Source organism: Trichechus manatus, unplaced genomic scaffold, assembly GCF_000243295.1.
Source record: "Trichechus manatus latirostris isolate Lorelei unplaced genomic scaffold, TriManLat1.0 scaffold00291, whole genome shotgun sequence".
NCBI classification, from domain to species: domain Eukaryota; kingdom Metazoa; phylum Chordata; class Mammalia; order Sirenia; family Trichechidae; genus Trichechus; species Trichechus manatus.
In genome coordinates this window covers 1,255,225-1,274,777 of record NW_004444227.1, presented here as the reverse complement: position 1 = coordinate 1,274,777, position 19,553 = coordinate 1,255,225, and the positions used below count along the sequence as shown (strand labels likewise).

The 19,553-nt window shown below is 37.2% G+C and overlaps 1 protein-coding gene across 1 annotated transcript in view; it reads left to right on the top strand.

Annotated features, from left to right (window-relative positions):
* EIF4E (eukaryotic translation initiation factor 4E) overlaps positions 1–19,553 on the top strand; it is a 54,127-nt gene that overhangs the window by 24,883 nt on the left and 9,691 nt on the right. The window contains exons 2-3 of the mRNA XM_004390242.2: positions 8,827–8,933; positions 16,771–16,866. Coding sequence (XP_004390299.1) covers positions 8,827–8,933; positions 16,771–16,866 — 203 coding nt within the window. The remainder of the gene's footprint in view (positions 1–8,826; positions 8,934–16,770; positions 16,867–19,553) is intronic.

Sequence of the window (19,553 nt, the reverse complement as noted above, 5' to 3'; positions counted from 1 at the left end):
TTGGTAAGGAAGAAGTGAACAGTATCTATTTGCAGATGATATGATCTTATACACAGAAAACCCCAGAGAATCCACAAGAAAACTACTGGAACTAATAGAAGATTTTAGCAAAGTATCAGGATAGAGGATAAACATACAAAAATCAGTTGGACTCCTCTACAGCAACAAAGAGAACTTCAAAGAGGAAATCAAATCAATACCATTTACAATAGCCCCCAGGAAGGTAAAATACTTAACACTAAATCTAACTAGAGATGTAAAAGACCTGTACAATGAAAACTACAAGGCACTACTGCAAGAAAACAAAAGAGACCTGCATAAGTGGAAAAACATACATTGCTCATGGATAGGAAGACTCAACATTGTGAAAATGTCAGTTCTACATTTTATATCTACATCTACAGATACAACACAATCCTGATACAAATTCCAATGATATTTTTTAATGACATGGGACAACAAATCACCAACTTCATATGGAAACGGAAGAAGCCTCGAATAAGTAAAGCATTACTGAAGAAGAACAAAGTGGGAGGCCTCACACTACCTGATTTTAGAACCTGTTATACGGCCATGATTGTCAAAACAGCCTGGTACTGGTACAACAGGAGATACATAGACCAATGGAACAGAATTGAGAATCCAAATATAAATTCATCCACCTATGAGCAGCTGATATTTGACAAAGGCCCAAAGTCCGTTAATTGGGGAAAAGACAGTCTCTTTAACAAATGTTGCTGGCCTAACTGGATATCTATCTGCAAAGAACTGAAAGAAGACCCATACCTCACACCATGCACAAAAACTAACTCAAAATGGATCAAAGACTTCAACATAAAATCGAAAACGATAAAGATCATGGAAGAAAAAATAGGGACAATGCTAGGAGCCCTAATATGTGGCATAAACACAATATGAACCATAAGTTATAATGCACAAGCACCAGAAGAGAGATTAGATAAATGGGAGCTCCTAAAAATCAAACACTTATGCTCATCAAAAGACTTCACCAAAAGAGTAAAAAGACAACCTACAGACTGGGAAAAAAATTTTGGCTACGACAGATCTGATCAGTGTCTAATCTCTAAAATCTACAAGATACTGCAAAAGCTCAACAACAAAAAGACAACCCAATTAAAAATGGGAAAGGATATGAACAGGCACTTCACCAAAGAAGGTATTCAGGCGGCTAACTGACACGTGAAGAAACGATCATTAGCCATTAGAGAAATGCAGATCAAAACTACAATGAGATATCATCTCACCCCAACAAGACTAGCATTCATCCAAAAAATACAAAATAATAAATGCTGGAGAGGTTGTGGAGGGACTGGAACACTTACACACTGTTGGTGGGAATGTAAATTGTACAACCACTTTGGAAATCAATTTGGCGCTTCCTTAAGCTAGAAACAGATGTACCGTACAATCCAGCTATCCTGCTCCTTGGAGTATATCCTAGAGAAATAACACCTGTCACATGAATAGACATGTGCACACCTGTGTTCATTGCAGCACTGTTCATGATAGCAAAAAGATGGAAACAACCTAGGTGCCCATCAACAGACAAATGGATAAACGTATTATGGTATATCCACCCAATGGAATACTACGCAGAGATAAAGAACAACGGTGAATCTGTGAAACATCTTAAAACATGGAGGAATCTGGAAGACATGCTGACTGAATTTAGTCAGTCTCAAAAGGACAAATATTGTATAAGACCACTATTAAAAGAGCTGAGGAAAAGGTTTAAACACAGAATAAAACATTCTTTGCTGGTTATGATGGTGGGGAGGGAGGGAGGGGGTATTCACTAACTAGAAAGTAGACAAGAATTAGATGAAGGGAAGGACAACACACACTACCGGAGAAGTCAGCACAACTGGAGTAAACCAAAGCTAAGAAGTTTCCTGAACACATCCAAACACTTTGAGGAATAGAATATCAGGTGCGGGGGTCTGGGGACTGTGCATTCAGGTGACATCTAGGACAATCGGCATAACAAAGTTTATTCAAATGTTCTGCATCCTACTTTGGTGAGTGGCGCTTGGGGTCTTAAAAGCTAGTGAGTGGCCGTCTAAGATGCATCAATTGGTCCCAGCCCACCTGGAGTAAAGGAGAATGAAGAATACCAAAGTTACAAGGAAAGTATTAGCCCAAGAGACAGAAAGGGCCACATAAACCGGGTACTGCATCAGCCTGAGACCAGAAGAACTAGATGGTGCTACCCTGACAGGGAACACAACAGAGTCCCTGATGGAGCATGAGAAAAGTGGGGCGCAGAACTCAAATTGTAGTAAAAAGACCAGACTTAGTGGTCTGAGACTGGAGCAACCCGAGAAAGCATGGCCCTCGTGCTGTCTGTCAGTGCTGCACTAAAACCATTCCAGAGGCCAACTCTTTTTTCATCATCTAGTTTTTATTTTTTCCCCATACAAAAATTTATACATATATTTGTTATGTGACTCTGATTGCTCTCCCTATACTGTGACAGCACACTCCTTTTTTCCACCCCTGATTCTCCATGTCTATTCATCCAGCTCCTGACCCTCTCTGCCTTCCCATCTCACCTCCAGACAGAAGCTGCCCATTTAGTCTCTTGTATCTACTTGAGCTAAGAAGCACACTCCTCACGAGCATCACTGTATGTCCCATAGTCCAGTCCAATCGCTGTCCGAAGAGTTGGCCTCGGCTAAGTCTTCATTCAAAGATTAGACTGGACTGTGACAAAGTGATGCTTTTGGTCGAGGCCAACTCTTCAGTCAAAGATTAGACGGGACTATGGGACGTAAAGTAATGCTTTTCGCTGAGGGCAACTCTTCAGTCAGAGATTAGACTGGACTGTGGAACATAAAGTGATGCTTTTGGCCGAGGCCAACTCTTCAGAGAGAGATTGGACTGGAGTGTAGGACGTTAAGTGATGCTTGTGAGGAGTGCGCCTCTTAGCTCAAGTAGATACAGGAGACTAAACGGGCAGCTTCTGTCCGGAGGTGAGATGGGAAGGCAGAGAGGGTCAGGAGCTGGTTGAATGGACATGGGGAATCAGGGGTGGAAAGGAAGAATGTGCTGTCACAGTATAGGGAGAGCAATTAGAGTCACATAAGAATGTATGTATAAATTTTTGTATGAGAGACCAACTCGAATTGTAAACTTTCACTTTAAGTACAACACTAAAATAAAAAAATTCCAATCCAGTGTTTTTGTAAAATGATAAAAAGTGGATTACTAGAGAAATAGGATAAAAAATATGTATAAAATGTAAGCCTGGATTTGTTATCAGTTTCAACAGATATAAAATTACTGGCACATTGGTGTAAAAAACCCAAACCCGTTGCCGTGGGACATTGGTATAAAAGTTTCCTAAATGTTTACTTTCCATTTCTGTATTTATCTCATTGTGCACCAGTAACCAGTTTGTGGACCAGTAGTAGCAGTCTGTGGACCACATTCTGAGTTGCTGTAAACCATTATTAATAACTGGTCAACTATTGCATACTTTAAATTAATGGATAGGTGATGTCTTCATATTTGGGGGAAAAGAAAAAGCCTAGAAGTTGTTAGGAGTAAGTACGTGTTGGTGTAGTGGAGGACACAAATTGGGTTTCCTGAATGGAAGGCTTATTGTTTCCAGAGGAGATAGTTTGTATGTGTGTTTGGATTGAGAATTGGTGAGAAATCTTGAATATTCAAAATCATGGGAAGAGACACCATGGTTTTGAAATATAAGCAATGTAGATTTTGAACATGGTCAGGAGGAAGAATCTAAAATTTAGTCCTTTATTAGAGAAAACCCCACAAAAACGATGCTACATCTGGGAACTGTCTAGTTTCATAGTATTAGAAATGTTCCACAGGGTTCGTAGTATGCCTGATACAGGTGGTAATTTACAGTATGTGGTAAAAAGCTACCTGAAATTCTTTGCATCTAATTGTTAGACTTGTCCCACCCTTGTGTGCTGTCCAGTTGATTTCTACTCATGGAGACCCTGTAGGAAAGAGTAGAACTGCCCCATAGGATTTCCAAGGCTGTGATCTTTATGGAAGCTGACTGATGGCACATCTTTTTTCCGTGTCCCACCCTTGCTCAGCTTTTTTTTCTTTCCTTTCAACTTCTATTGCTTTAGGCGCTACTGAGCCCTATGATTGCTAAATTAGAATACTGTACATTTTTATTTGGATATCATAAACTCAGCATATCCAAAACCATATTTAATTAAACCTAGCACTTAAACTGGTTGTCTTTTCTATTTCCTTGCTTGGCATCAGTTTACCTTCCATTTAATGGCTTTCATTGCCCACAAGATGAAAGCTTAACACTTTCAGCCTGACCCTGGAGGCCTTTCACAGTCTCACTCCCAACTACCATTCTAGTTCTTTGGTTTTATGAACCCTCTCTTTCAGCCACACTGGCTACCATATTCTAGATAAACACTGCACTATTCCATAACTTTGCTTTCACCATTCTGCCCACTGGTAATGTGTTTGTCAAAGGCAGATTGTATTTTAGGTTAAAAATGTATTTGTTTACTTTGAGAGTAGTTAAAATCTGTTAAATTAACCTTTCCTTTTTTGTCCAGGTAACATTTTAAACCTGGAAATATTGGTAAAACATGCATATTTAAGATGTAATTTCCAATGAAATTTGCTTATGGGGGAAGACCATCAAGTTGAGGGAGTAAGGAGAGGGATGTGATAGAATCTTTATAGTAAAGGGTTTTGTTTTTAAACTGAACGCAAATTTACAACTCTTTTACTGTCTGTGCTCTATAGGAAGCAACCATAAAAATGGCAGCTTTGTAATCTTTCACAGTAGAACTTGTTCTTTGGAATCCATATTTTAGTTCCCATACAGAGCAATAATGATGTTTCTTTCACTTGTTTGATTGTCTTGCACAATTTAAAAAAATCGATGAAAACAGTTTTTAAAACATATCTAATTAAAACAGCTGTTACGGAATTTTTAGGGAGAATTTTGTGAAATTGGTGTTTAAGTATCACATAATCCTCCTGTGCCTATTTCATGGTTATACCTAAATCCAGATACCTCAGTGGTTGAATTGCCTTACAAAGAATTTTAAGAGGCGGTCCATAACTTAAAATATTTTATTTCCACATTCAGTTCATATTAAAAATACTTGGCAAATTAAAACAAATAATGAATACATTGGAGATTTCTTATAGTTAATTGAAGTTTATGTTTAACTGAGTGATGTGAAAGTATTTTTACATGGTTGTTTTCAAAATACAGTAGTGTGTTTCTTTGTTTTGATATGGCATATGCTCATACATACTTTTTTGACTGAAGAATTTAATATGGAATGGCCATCATTCTGCACATTAGTTCTCATTGTGATTATGCCATAGATTCCCCATAGAATTGGACCGTCACCATAGAATCAGCCTGAAAGCTTTTAATGACATTCCATATAGATATTTGTTTTAAGTTACATATAAGGAAGGAGAAATGTCCTGGTTATTTGGATCCAAGATTTAAGAGGCTTTATAACAAATGAAATAATAAGTCGCAGTAAATTCAGAAATTAACATGATGAGTTTATAATTAAGCATGTCCCATACAACAGTCTCTTAAACAAAAAATTTTTTCCTTTGCAGTAATTTACAAAATCATTGCAAATCAAGAAGCTTATGGAATGAATTATTAATATTGAGCTTTTTGGTTTAAATTGCTGCTGATTAAGAATGGATTGTTGAGATAAATAAATGGTCATAGCAAAATGTAGCCCTGAGAAAGTTTCTACTGAGAAAATATGTCCATTTATATATGGATTTTAACTTTAGTGCTTTCACAAGTAATTTGCACCATCAGGTGACTTGTAAATATTTTTGTTAAATTTAGTCTATGCCATGTGAATGAGTTTATTGGGAGAGAATTTACGTATTTTGTATTCTGTCTTGGAAACAATTGGCTATTAAAACCACTTCTGCTTTATTAAGAGGGTAAGACACATTCATGTAAGCTTAAAAATTTGAACATGAGACTAATAAACTGTAGATAGGAATTTAAAAGGCTTAAAAGAAAGGTTCAATAAAATATTTAAATTTTTAAAAGTTTCAAATGCTGAAAAGATTGTCTATGGCTAACAAATCTTTTTTTTTCAGGGTATTTCAGAGCATTTTGTCTAAAATCTAACATGTTTAGTTATATAATATTAGAAATGAATATCGAAATATTTTAAGTTAGCATGCTTATTGACTCATATATCCATGCCTATAAATAGCTTTTTTTTTTTAGTGATAGAAAAAGTCCAAAACTATGTGTTCTGTTCTTAGCGTTAATACTAAAACATCAATTACTTAAGACTTTTAAACCAAAAGAACTGTTTTTTTAAATTCTAGGAACTTAACAGATTTTTTTTCCTAAGTGATTACCTGCTTTTCATGTGTCCGGAGATTTTTGATACTAAGTCTTCTATCATTCTGCTAGTGTAAAGAATTGAATAATTAAAAAAAAAAAGTACAGTAGTTAGAGGGTGACATTTTTGTACCTCATGAAACTTATTATTTATATTGTTATTACTCAATTGTCTGTTATGTGCTGCTCAGGTAGAAAGTTTAAATTTTGTAAAAGTGTGGTTTATAATGAGAATTTTGAATTTATGAGTGAATTTTACTTATCCTTTGTCTCAATGTAGATAAACAAGAAAATTTACAGTACTTTATAACTTTAGAGAGGATTGTCTTCTACTGGCACATCCAACTTCACAGACCCACATACCATAGTAATTATTATTCTCATTAACTACTTGTTTGCTAACTGCATATCTGGATCATCTCTGTGTCTCCTTTATGGATTATATAATCCCTTGATTATCACTTACCTTTTTTTAAAATTCTTTGCATGTATAGTCATGTTTGATTGTTCAGATGTTGTAAATAGTATTTATAGAGGCTCAGGATTGTGTTATCTTGCACAAAAGAGTATTGAGTTTGGGTCTTGGAAGCACTTAATTTATAGGTGTATTATCTTTATTCTGTCAAGGGTTAGTTTTAGGATTTGTTAGGTAGGTGTATTTCAGTTTTCCCGTTACTCCTAGGGCTTAAACCTTATTCCTAAAGACATAATCCTTATTCCTGGGGAATGGCCTTTCTAGGATTTTATGTGAAAGGTGAGAGTTTTTCACTCACCTACTCTGGCTGGGTCTGAACTCTGTCTCCCTAATGCAGTGCAGCCTGTGAAGTCTTGACTTAGCTGTTCAGTCTCACTTGGACATGCCAGTTTAGTAGTCAGCCAAGGACCTGTGGGGGGAGTTTTACATAGAACTTTGGGGCTCCCTTTGCATCTCACTTTTCTCTGGTACCCTGTTTCCGAAAGCCTACCTGCCTTGTCAGTCCCAAACTCTGTTCTCTGTTTTCTCTATCCATTGAGACTGCCACTCTGTTCTGGAGACTGTCATTAATTTTAAGCTAGCTAGGTAAGAAATGGCATTGATTAATTATTTGTTTGAAGACTTAAATTGACTGTGATAGAAAAAAGCTGGCAAAAATAATTGGTGATTTTAAGGCATAGACTAAACAAGACCCTTGCAGTGGAGTTGATTCTGACTCATAGTGATCCTATAGGATCCTGTACAATTTCCAAGGAACAGCTGGTGGATTCGAACTGCCAACCTTTTGGTTAGCAGTCGAGCTCTTAACCACTGTGCCACCGGGGCTCTTGGCATAGGCTACTGTGTGTAGGGTATTAACTATGTAGTCATTTAAATTTATTCAATTAATTGAGCAAATAATAAATTCTTATTAAGCACTGTGATAGACATTGGCAATAAAATTGTGAGCAGAATCAAGACTATTGTGAATCCCCCTGCCTGCCCCCACCACGTGTGACTTTATAGACTAGTAAAAAGAAGTTCCTGAACATTATGTAACATGTTCGTAAGAGAAAATAGTATTGATTGCTATCATTCATTTTAACCTATCTGTTCCGAGTCCTTTTAGATCGTACTTCGATTTACTTTTTATGCAGACATCTCTGAGTATTTTGTTGGTTCATTTTAAATCTGGTACCCAACTTCTTGTTGCAGTGCCATCACTTTTGTTAAAGCTTTTGATGGTTTTCCTTGGCTATGTTGTTTTCTTGAAACTAGTTTAATAATAGTGTGAAGAGCTACATGGAGGAATATGATGACCACCTGTCTTAGATTACTATTCCCAGATTTCTTATATTCTGACATTTTTAGATGAAAATATTACTTTATGCCTCGCATAAAAGAAGATTTAGGTTCAAGCCAGTACCTAGCTTCTTGCTTAGGGACAATTGAAAATAACAAAAGTTGCTGAGCTTTCACGTTACCATAGGGTAAGTAAATAGTATGACATGAAGGCATTGGCTTGATCATTTTGCAAAGCTTTTCTGGCTATCACGATATATAGTTAATATACTCTTCAAATTTTAGTCATACTTTTTTTTGTTGTTGTTGCTCTCTGATACCATAAACGGTACTTTAATAAGAAAGATAGCTGATTTTTCCAACTTTGTTGTATGATCTATGACTATCTTTCTGATATAAAAAATGTACAAGTGGGAAGTTAACTATATTTCTCTAAGTGTGTATATACACATATATATTCATATATATACACATATGTATATAAAAGAATATAAATTTGAGAAACCTTTGCTCTTAGAGACACATGCTAGAATGGTGAATGTGGTGCCTTTCATAGAGGTGAGTCTGTGGTCTGTTTTGTGTAATGACTGTGCTCTAATTCCTTCCCCTTAAAAAGATAATATTGGCTTACTGGTTTAGCTTTATTTATTGTTGTCATAGTTGTGTTAAGTAATGTTTTATTATTTTTTACTAGGAAACCAGCCCTACTCCTAATCCCCTGCCTACAGAAGAAGAGAAAACCGAATCTAATCAGGAGATTGCTAACCCAGAACACTATATTAAACATCCACTACAGAACAGGTAAGCCTTTTTGCCCTACCTTAACATGTTAAAAAGTCAGTAAAATGTCATTCCCTTTGATTATTAATATAACCCCTTGCCATCGAGTTGATTCTGACTCATAGTGACCATATAGGACAGAATAGAACTGCTCCATAGCATTTTCAGGGAGCAGTTGGTGGATTCCAGCTGCTGACCTTTTGGTTAGCAGTCATAGATAGCTCTTAACCACTGTGCCGCCAGGGCTCCGGTTATTAGTATAGGGGTAAAAAAGTCTTTTAAGAATTTTTGGTATTTATACTTTAAAGCATAAATGAGTCACTGGCTTGTTTGAATTTCAACTGACTTAATTCTTCTTTATGTAGCACGCATAATCTGTATGTCCGTGAGCACCTACTTTACCAGTTGCTATGCCAGGTGCTGGGAACACAGTAGTCACCAAAGATACAGACTGGGCCCTAAAAAGAGCTCACACTCAGATGGGAGAGACAGTTAAATAAAAAGTGCATGATGTACTTAGAGAAGAAGTACTTAAACCAGTTAAGGTCATAGAAGAGGTGGTGCTCAGAGAGTTCGATGCCAGGGCAGGTTTCCTGGAAGACATAAGGGCTAAGCTGGACTCTGAAGGACAGGTGTGGATTAACTAGGTGAATGATAAAGTGTAGGAGAGCATTTCATGTTTTCAAAGGGGAGAGTAAAGTATGGAGTGTTATGAGACTCCATGGTTCAATATGTAAGAACTATGTTGTTGTCGTGTGCCATCAAGTTGATTCTGACTCAGAGCAACCCTATATGACAAAGTAGAACTGCCCCATAGGGTTTCCCAGGCTGTAACCTTTATGAGAGCAGATTGCCAAGTCTTTTCTCCTCCAGAGTGGCTGGATGTGTTCAAACCTCCTACCTGTCTGTTCGCAGCCAAGCACTTAATCATTTCGTCACCAGGGCTCCTCGTAAGGACCATGCAAAAAAACAGACCTGTTGCTGTTGTCAATTCCAGCTCATAGTGACCCCTGTAGGTTATAGGAAATAGAGGGAGAATGGTGAGAGGAAGATTATGGTATAGAAATGACGGTGGAAATTATGCCTGGTTGGAGTTTGAGCCATATTCATGATGGAATGTAGAGCCTTTGAAGAGTTCTATATTAATGAAGGGATTTTAGTTTTTAGTTTAGAATGATCATTCTTAAAGTGGAGAATGGATTGGAATCAGAGGAAATAGTTTGGAGGCTTTTTGAGTATTCTAGGCAAAGGATGATGGTGATCTGAACTAAAGTGGTGATGGTAGTAGTGGAGAAAAGAAAGTTCAGAGATATTTAGGAGGAAGAAATGACTCCCTCCTTAATTTGGTGATTGAATGTGAAGGGCAGAGTATCAGAGGTGAAACCTAAGTATTCTGAGTTAGGCATCAGGTAAATGGTTATAGAATAGGTTTGGAGGGATATGTTGGATGCTAGTTTTAGATACGAAGATTGAGGATTGTATTTTCACTTGGATGACCCATGTGTAGCAAGCAGTTGGATGTGAGTCTTGAGCTTAGAAAGGAGAACTGGGGAAGAGATTGGTTTGAAAGTCGTGAGTATATTGGTGGTATTCAAAGCCACAGTAGTGAATGAGACTTCTCTTAAAAGTGAAGTTGACTCAGGACAGAGGCCTGGGACACCAGCATTTAGGAAGTTTATATTGAAGAAGAATGCCTGTGAATGATAGAAACATATAAACTAGGAGAGAGTGGTGTTCCTGAAAGCCAAGAAAATGGTTTCTTTTTTTAAAAATTTTTTCCCCATACAAAAATTTATACATACATTGTTATGTGACCCTAATTGCTCTCCCCCATATTGTGTCAGCACACTCCTCCTTTCCACTCCTGATTCCTCATGTCCATTCAACCAGCTCCTAACCCTCTGTGCCTTCCCATCACACCTCCAGACAGAAGCTGCCCGTTTAGTCTCTTGTATCTCCTTGAGCTAAGAGGCACCCTCCTCACGAGTATCACTTTGTGTCCCACAGTCCAGTCCAATCCCTGTCTAAGAGTTGGCCTTGGAAATTGTTTTAGTTCTGGCCTGATAGAGTATCCACGGGCCATGCTTTCCAGGGTTCCTCCAGTCTCATTCAGACCATTAAGTCTGGTCTTCTTACTAGCATTTGAGTTCTGCACCCCACCTTTCTCCTCTCCATCCAGGACTCTCTGTTGTGTTCCCTGTCAGGGCCGTCATTGGTGGTAGCTGGGCACCATCTAGTTCTTCTGGTCTCAGGCTGATGAAGTCTCTGGTTTGTATGGCCCTTTCTGTGTCTTGGGCTAATACTTTCCTTGTGTCTTTGGTGTTCTTCATTCTTCTTTACTCCAGGAGGTTGGGACCAACTGATGCATCTTGAATGGCCACTTGCAAGCTTTTAAGACCCCAGACACCACTCACCAAAGTAGGATGCAGAACATTTTCCTAATAAGCTTTGTTATGCCACTTGTCCTAGATGTCCCCTGAAAGCATGGTCCCCAGACTCCTACCCCTGCTACTCTGTCCCTCAAAGTGTTTGATTGTATTCAGGAAACTTCTTAGGTTTGGTTTAGTTCAGTTGTGCTGACTTCCCCTGTAGTGTGTGCTGTCCTTCCCTTCACCTAAGATAATTATTTACTATCTAGTTAGTAAATAACCCTCACCCTCCCTTCCCACCCTCGTAACCATCCAAGAATGTTTTCTTCTGTGTTTAAACCTTGTCTTGAGTTCTTATAATAGTGGTCTTATACAATATTTGTCCTTCTGTGACTGACTAAATTCACTCAGCATAGTGACCTCCAGCTTCCTCCATGTTATGTTTCACGGCTTCATCGTTGTTCTTTATCATTGCATAGTATTCCATTGTGTGGATATACCATAATTTGTTTATCCATTCGTCAGTTGATGGGCACCTAGGTTGTTTCCATCTTTTTGCTGTTGTGAACAGTGCTGCAGTGAACGTAGGTGTGCATATATCTATTCGTGTGACAGCTCTTATTTCTCTAGGGTATATTCCAAGGAGCGGGATAGCTGGATTGTATGGTACTTCTATTTCTAGCTTTTTAAGGAAGCACCAGATCGATTTCCAAAGTGATTGTACCCTTTTACATTCCCACCAACAGTGTGTAAGTGTTCCATCTCTCCACAGCCTCTCCAGCAGAAAATGGTTTCTTTTAAGACCGACACAGTAGTCAACAAAAAGATTAATGAATCTTCTGAGAAGGGATTCCTGAAAAGTGTCCTCATCAGGGAACATTGTGAGAACTATAAGAAAGATTTAATGAATAGGGTACAGTATATAAAGTAAAAGTTCTCTACTTCCCTGAAATACCCTCTCCCATTTTGTCTTTACTCCTCAATGTAGTCAATGTTATATTTAGTTTGTATTCTTCCAGAAGTTTTAAATGTGTGTATATATATTATACAAAATGACCGAACTATTGACTTTTGTTTGTATATGCAGATTTTGCCTCATTATTTTCAACTACTGCATAGTATTATACAAATGTACTCATGAATTTTAGCAGCTTACATTAATGAGTGTATAGCTTTTTTCATATTAACAAATAATGCTGCATTATGCATCCTTATTATTTGTGCACTTTGTGAGTATATTTATAGGGTAAGTTTCAGACTTTCTGGATCAAAGACTACCCTTTAACAATTTTTGTAGATATCCTTCTTCACCACATCCTTGCTAACCATTATCGTCAGTCTTTTAAATTATTGCGTATCTGATCAGTCTCAATTTGATTGGCAAAAATAATGTCTTACTGGTCTTAGTTTGCATTTCTTTTATTGAGGTTTTAAAACATTTTATATTAATAATTTTTTTTTTTTTCTGTGAAGAGTCTGTTCAGTTCTTTTGTCCATGTTTTTGGGTTATTTTTTCAAGTTTATTTCCAATCATTATCTGTTGGGGATGCTGGGTGTTCCAAACGATTAACTCACTCAGCTGCTAACTGAAAGGTTGGAGATTCATACCACCCGGAGGTGCCTCAGAAGAAAGACGTGGTGATCTACTTCTAAAAAATCAGCCATTGAAAACCCTGTGGAGCACAGTTCTGTTCTCTTGGGTTCACTGTGAGTCAGAATCAACTGGATGGCAACTTTTGTTTGTTTTTGTTGACCCACCCAAGGAGGGGTTATGTTTCAGATAGGTTATCCAAATCATTTGTCTTTTAATATTGTTTATGGAATTATATACTTTTTAGAGGTTTTAAATTTTCCAGTAGTGAAATACTCCTTTTCTTCCATGGCTACTGGGTTTCATGTCATTTTTAGGAAAACTTTACCTCCACAATTACCTTTTTTGTTTTCTTTCTTGGGCAGAATCTCAGAACCAAGAAAAAAAATACTATTTTTTATTTTATTTTTATTGTGCTTTAGGTGAAAGTTTGCAGAGCAAATTAGTTTTTCATCAATTGTTTAATGTTTTGTGACGTTGGTTGCCAATCCCATGTGTCAGCACTCTCCCCTTCTTGACCCTGGGTTCTCTGTTTCCATTCGTCCAGCTTTTCTGTCCCCTCTTGCTTTCTCATCGTTGCCCCCTGGGCTGGTGGGCCCATTTAGTCTCGTATACATGATTGAGCTGCGTGTATTATCGTTTGTTTTATGGGCCTGTCTAATCTTTGGTTGAAGGGTGAACCTCAGGGGTGACTTCAATACTGAGTTAAAAGGGCTTCCGGGGAGGGCCATACTCTCAGGGGTTTCTCCAGTCTCCATCAGACCAGTAATCACATAGTATTCTCTTGTACAGATGTACTATATTTTATTTACATCAGCTGTTCTCAGACTTTTGGTGTCACAACCCCTTTACACTCTTAAAAATTAAGAACTTGAGAGCTTTATGTGGATTTTATCTATCACTGTTTACTATATTAGAAAATAAACCGAGAATTTAAAAAGATTATTTACATATTTGTTTAAAAATCCACTGTCTGTTAATATAAATAACATTTTTCATGAAAAAATTTTTCTTGAGCAGAAGAAGACATATATATACCTATAGTGAGAAGAGGACATCATTTCCAGTTTTACAAATCTTTTTAAGTTCTAGGCTTAATAGAAATCCAGCTAGATTTTGGATTTCAGAGCTCCTTTTCCATTCAGTCTGGTGATATGTTGTTTTGGTGAAATATGAGAAGAAAATCTGACATCATACAGATAATGCAGTTGGAAAATGGAGAATTTTTTAATAGCCTTTTAAAATAATTATGGATATTCTCCAGTTTCTTAAAGATTAATTGCATTGTGGAATCTGAAACTATATCCAAAACCTTTTCCTCCTTTGTTACATTAAAATTTGTCAGCCTATCTTATATTTGGAATGGGTCTTTTACCCGTACATGATTTTGTAACATAAATTGGTCTTTTGGAAAATACTGGTTCAGTGAATTACGCTGATCTTTCAAATGTTGAAAGAGATCATTATATAATATCAAGAAATAACATTCATTAATATTACCACTAAATTCATCAGAGATTTTTTTAACTATTAGGAAGCTGTCAAGCTCACCATGGTAAATGCAGACATACCAAAATTCTGATTTTCTTCTGATAGGCAATAGGCTTACTTAGTTCATTTTTCAGTAAATAGCCTTGGATTATCAATCATTCTTTCAAGTAAAAATGATCCATGAAAAAAGCCGCTGGTTCCCCTTCGCAATTCAAAAATTTGTATAACTATTGTATATTGGAATTGATAGCAGTAGAAGTATTTTTCATGCAGAATATGAAAAAGACTTGGGCACATGATTGAAATGTAATTATACTAATAATTTGACTGCTTCTTTTTTTTTCAATTGTACTTCAGGTGAAGGTTTACAGAACAAATAGTTTCTCATTAGTCATTACACATATTGTTTTATGACATTGGTTAACAACCCCAAGACATGTCCACCCTCTCCCTTTTCGACCTTTTTTTTTGGTGAAAATATACATAGCCAAAGATAAACAATTTCAGGAATTTCTACTTGTGCAGTTTCAGTGACATCGATTACATTCTTCCACTTGTGCTGCTATTCTCACTTTAGATGAAGGTTTACAGAACAAAATAGTTTCTCATTGAACAGTTAGTACACATGTTGCCCTATGACAATGGTTAGCAACCCCACTACATGTCCACACTTTCCTTACTCAACCTTGGGTTCCCTATCACCAGCATTCCTGTCCCTTTCTGCCTTCTAGTCCTTGTCCCTGGAGTGCTGTGCCTCATTAGTCCCATTTTGTTTTATGGGGCTGTCCAATCCCCGGCTGAATGGTGAACCTTGGAAGTGACTTCACCACTGAGCTAAAAGGGTGTCTGGGGGCCATACTCTCGGCGTTTCTCAGTCTCTTTCAGGCCAGTAAATCAAGTCTTTTTGTGTGTGTGTTAGAATTTTGTTCTGCATCCTTCTCCAGCTCTGTCCAGAACCTTCTGTTGTGATCCCAGTCAGAGCAGTCAGTGGTGGTAGCCGGGCACCATTAGCTGTACTGGACTCAGTCTGGAGGAAGCCTTGGTAGCTGTAGTCCATTAGTCCTTTGGACTGATCTTTTTCTTGTATCCTGTTTTCTTCATTTTCCCACCAGGGGCATTCTTAAGTGAAACTGATGTGTTATCTGAAAGTTAATGATGGTAGAGGATACAGCGACTTTAGTTTACTTTGGTGCCCCTTTCTTGTTTCTTGCTAAGGCACCAACAGATTTACCCACCATTACTTTTTTACTGTTAGTGTGAATGTCAACAGAGTTAAAAATAAAGTAACGTCTTTGCACTGTTATATAAATAGTTTTTACCTCTCAGAGCTCCTGAAAGGATCTTGGGGTATGCAAACCATACTTTGAGAATACTGAGTTAAATAATTCTTTGTTGACAGGCTTTTGGACTATTTCCAAATTTTCCAAAATTCAGATCTTTGTGCAAACATTTTTCCTCAGTCACTCAGTTATTAGCATAGGACAAATTTTTACTGTTTAATTGATGGTTGCAGTTTTTTATAAAATGACTGAATTATTTTTGAAAATTCAGAATATGCTACTTGATTTTGTTTTAATAGTTCTCCCTCTTTTCCTTTTTTTTTGGTAATGTATATATAATGGTTGGCAAATGCAGACAGATTAGCAGATAGATACTGAAATGCATCTCCTTATCTCTAACTGGGTGACATTAATCATAAAGTTATGAAATATGTGTCCGCTTCGAAATGTCTTTAGACAGCATCTTTATCAATAAGAAAATGGAATTTCCCATTAACATGCCTTTGGAATAGTAATTTAGAGAATGTTGAACTTAATTCTAGTAAAGATATCTTGGGATGATAACATTTAAGTCTAACTGATGATATTATATGAGTTTATCTTCGAAGTGTTAGCATAAAAAATCTAACAGAAGTATATACAGATATCTAGAAATTGTCATACGTCTTTTCAGAATTTAACTGTGGCAGCATTACTCAGTGAATCCCTTTATTGAATTTTATTACTCTCCCATTTGAAGGTTTGAGTAAACATAGAATCACATTTAATAGTTTCCCCCTGTTTAACATTCCCATCTCTCCCTCTTAACAGACTACCTTTTTATTGCTCTGAAAGCTCAGCTTTCCTGTTCCTCATCTTCTTATCTGATTAAGTGCCTCTGCTTTGCTTTCTTAAATTAAGTAACCTATCTTTGATTATTCTCTGTTATAGCATTTAATACACTGTAATCATCTCTCTACTGCATTTCTGTGAATTCCACTGAGGGATGAGCTTCTGTGCGTCTACAGAAAATCTCTTATGTGTAGTAGGCACAAAATCCATACTTTTTAAATGAAAGAAATCAAGAAATTACTCATTCACCACTGTAACACAACTATTTTTTGACACTTTTTTTTTTTTTTTTTCAGATGGGCACTCTGGTTTTTTAAAAATGATAAAAGCAAAACTTGGCAAGCAAACCTTCGGCTCATCTCTAAGTTTGATACTGTTGAAGATTTTTGGGCGTAAGTAACTATTTACTTTGGGATGTTTGTTGTTTTATCAGTTGTGTAGTTTTCACTTTTAATGGTATAATTTCTGTGTGTTAATACTTGCGAGACTGTATCTGTCATTAATTAAAGCTACCTTGTAAGTCACATTCATAAAACGAAGCATGATAGTGGATAGTTTACGACTATTCTCTATAGAACTACTTTTTTGCTTGTCCATCTCCTCACAGCTATTTGAATTGGTAATTATTCTTCATCAGTTTTAGAAGCTTCAATTTACCATCCTTTAGCTCTGACTATCCTCTATTCCTTGTTCCTAAAATATCCTTCCACCACTTGTCAGTTTGTCGTACTGTGGAGGCTTGTTGGTGCTGTAAGCTATGCCACTGAGATTTGAAATGCCAGCAGGGTCACTCATGATGGACAGGTTTCAGTGGAGCTTCCAGACTAAGACAGACTGGGAGGAAGGACTTGGTGATCTACTTCTGAAAAAGTTGGCAAATGAAAACCTTATGAATAGCGGTGGAACATTATAAAATACAACCTTGAGTATATCCCACCTGAGTTTAGAGACCATCTCAAGAATAGATTTCATGCATTGAACACTAGTGACCAAAGACTAGACGAGTTGTGGGACGACATCAAGGACATCATACATGAAAAAGCAAAAGGTCATTAAAAAGACAGGAAAGAAAGAAAAGACCAACGTGGATGTCAGAGAAGACTCTGAAACTTGCTCTTGAACGCAGAGTAGCGGAAGGGAATGGAAGAAATGATGAAGTAAGAGAGTTGAACAGAAGATTTCAAAGGGTGGCTCGAGAAGACAAAGTAAAGTATTATAATGAAATATGCAAAGACCTAAATAAAGTTAGAAAACCAAACGGAAAGAACATGTTCAGTATTTCTCAAGCTGAAAGAATGAAGAAAAAATTCAAGCTTTGAGTTGCAGTATTGAAGGATTCTCTGGGCAGAATATTGAACGATGCAGGAAGCATCAAAAGAAGATGAAAGAAATATACAGTCACTGTACCAAACAGAATTGGTTGACATTCAGTTATTTCAGGAGGTAGCATATGATCAAGAACTGATGATACTGAAGGAGGAAGTCAAAGCTACACTGAAGGCATTGGCGAAAAATAAGGCTTCAGGAATTGATGGAGTACCAGTTGAGATGTTTCAACAAACAGATGAAGCACGGGAAGCGTACACTCATCTATGCCAAGAAATTTGGAAGACAGCTACCTGGTCAACCGACTGGAAAAGATTCATATTTGTGTCCATTCCAAAGAAAGGTGACTGAACAAAATGTGGAAAGTATCAAACAATGTCATTATGACCACATGCAAGTAAAATTAGCTTTAAGATATTTCAAAAATACCTTGCAACAGTACATTGTCAAGGAACTGCCAGAAATTCAAGCTGGATTCAGAAGAGGAGCCGGAACCAGGGATATCATTGCTGATGTCAGACGGATTTTGGCTGAAAGCAGAGGATATCAGAAAGATGTTCACCTGTGTTTTATTGACTATGCAGAGGCATTCAATTGTGTGGATCATAACAAATTATGAATAACATTGTGAAGAATGGGAACTCCAGAACACTTAATTGTCCTCATGAGGAACCTGTACTTAGACCAAAGGGCAGTCATTTGACAGAAGGGGATACTATGTGGTTTAAAATCAGGAAAGGTGTGTATCAGGGTTGTATCCTTTCACCATACTTATTCAGTCTGTATGCTGAGCAAATAATCTGAGAAACTGGGCTATATGAAGAAGAACGAGGCATCAGGATTGGTGGTCAAGACTCATTAACAACCTGCGATATGCAGATGATACAGCCTTGCTTGCTGAAAGTGAAGAGAACTCGAAGCGCTTACTGATGAACAGAGACTACAGCCTTAAGTATGGATTATACCTTAACATAAAGAACATCATGATAAATGGAGAAGAGATTGAAGTTGTCAAGGATTTCATTTTACTTGTATCCACAGGCAGCGCCCATGGAAGCAATAGTCAGGAAATCAAAGGATGTATTGCATTGGACAAATCTGCTTTAAAACACCTCTTTTTTTATTTGCTTTTTTGTCAGTTGACAACTTTTCAAGGTCTTTCATTTCTCAACTGTCTACAATTTAATGAGAAAATTGACAAATAACATGACAGTATCTGCTCCATTTTAACATCTGCATTAATGTTCTTCCTTTCTGGAGTATTTCTCTGTTAGAATATTTCCCTTGGGTATGATTATCTTTGCAAATACTTTTTATTATAATCTTCAAAGCTGTTTATGAACAATAAACTAATTCTGTATTTGGCTGTACTTCAGTGTGCTCTCTTTTTTTTAATTTTATTTTTTCCCATACAAAAATTTATACATTGTTATGTGACCCTAATTGCTCTCCCCATACTGTGACAGTACACTCCTCCTTTCCACCCCTGTTTCCCCATGTCCTTTCAACCAGCTCCTAACCCTCTGTGCCTTCCCATCTCACCTCTGGACAGAAGCTGCCCATTTACTCTCTTGTATCTACTTGACCTAAGGGGCACTCTCCTCACGAGTATCACTTTATGTCCCACAGTCCAGTCCAATCCCTGTCTGAAGAGTTGGCCTTGGAAATTGTTTTAGTTCTGGGCTGATAGAGAATCCAGGAGCCATGCTTTCCAGGGTTCCTCCAGTCTTATTCAGACCATTAAGTCTGGTCT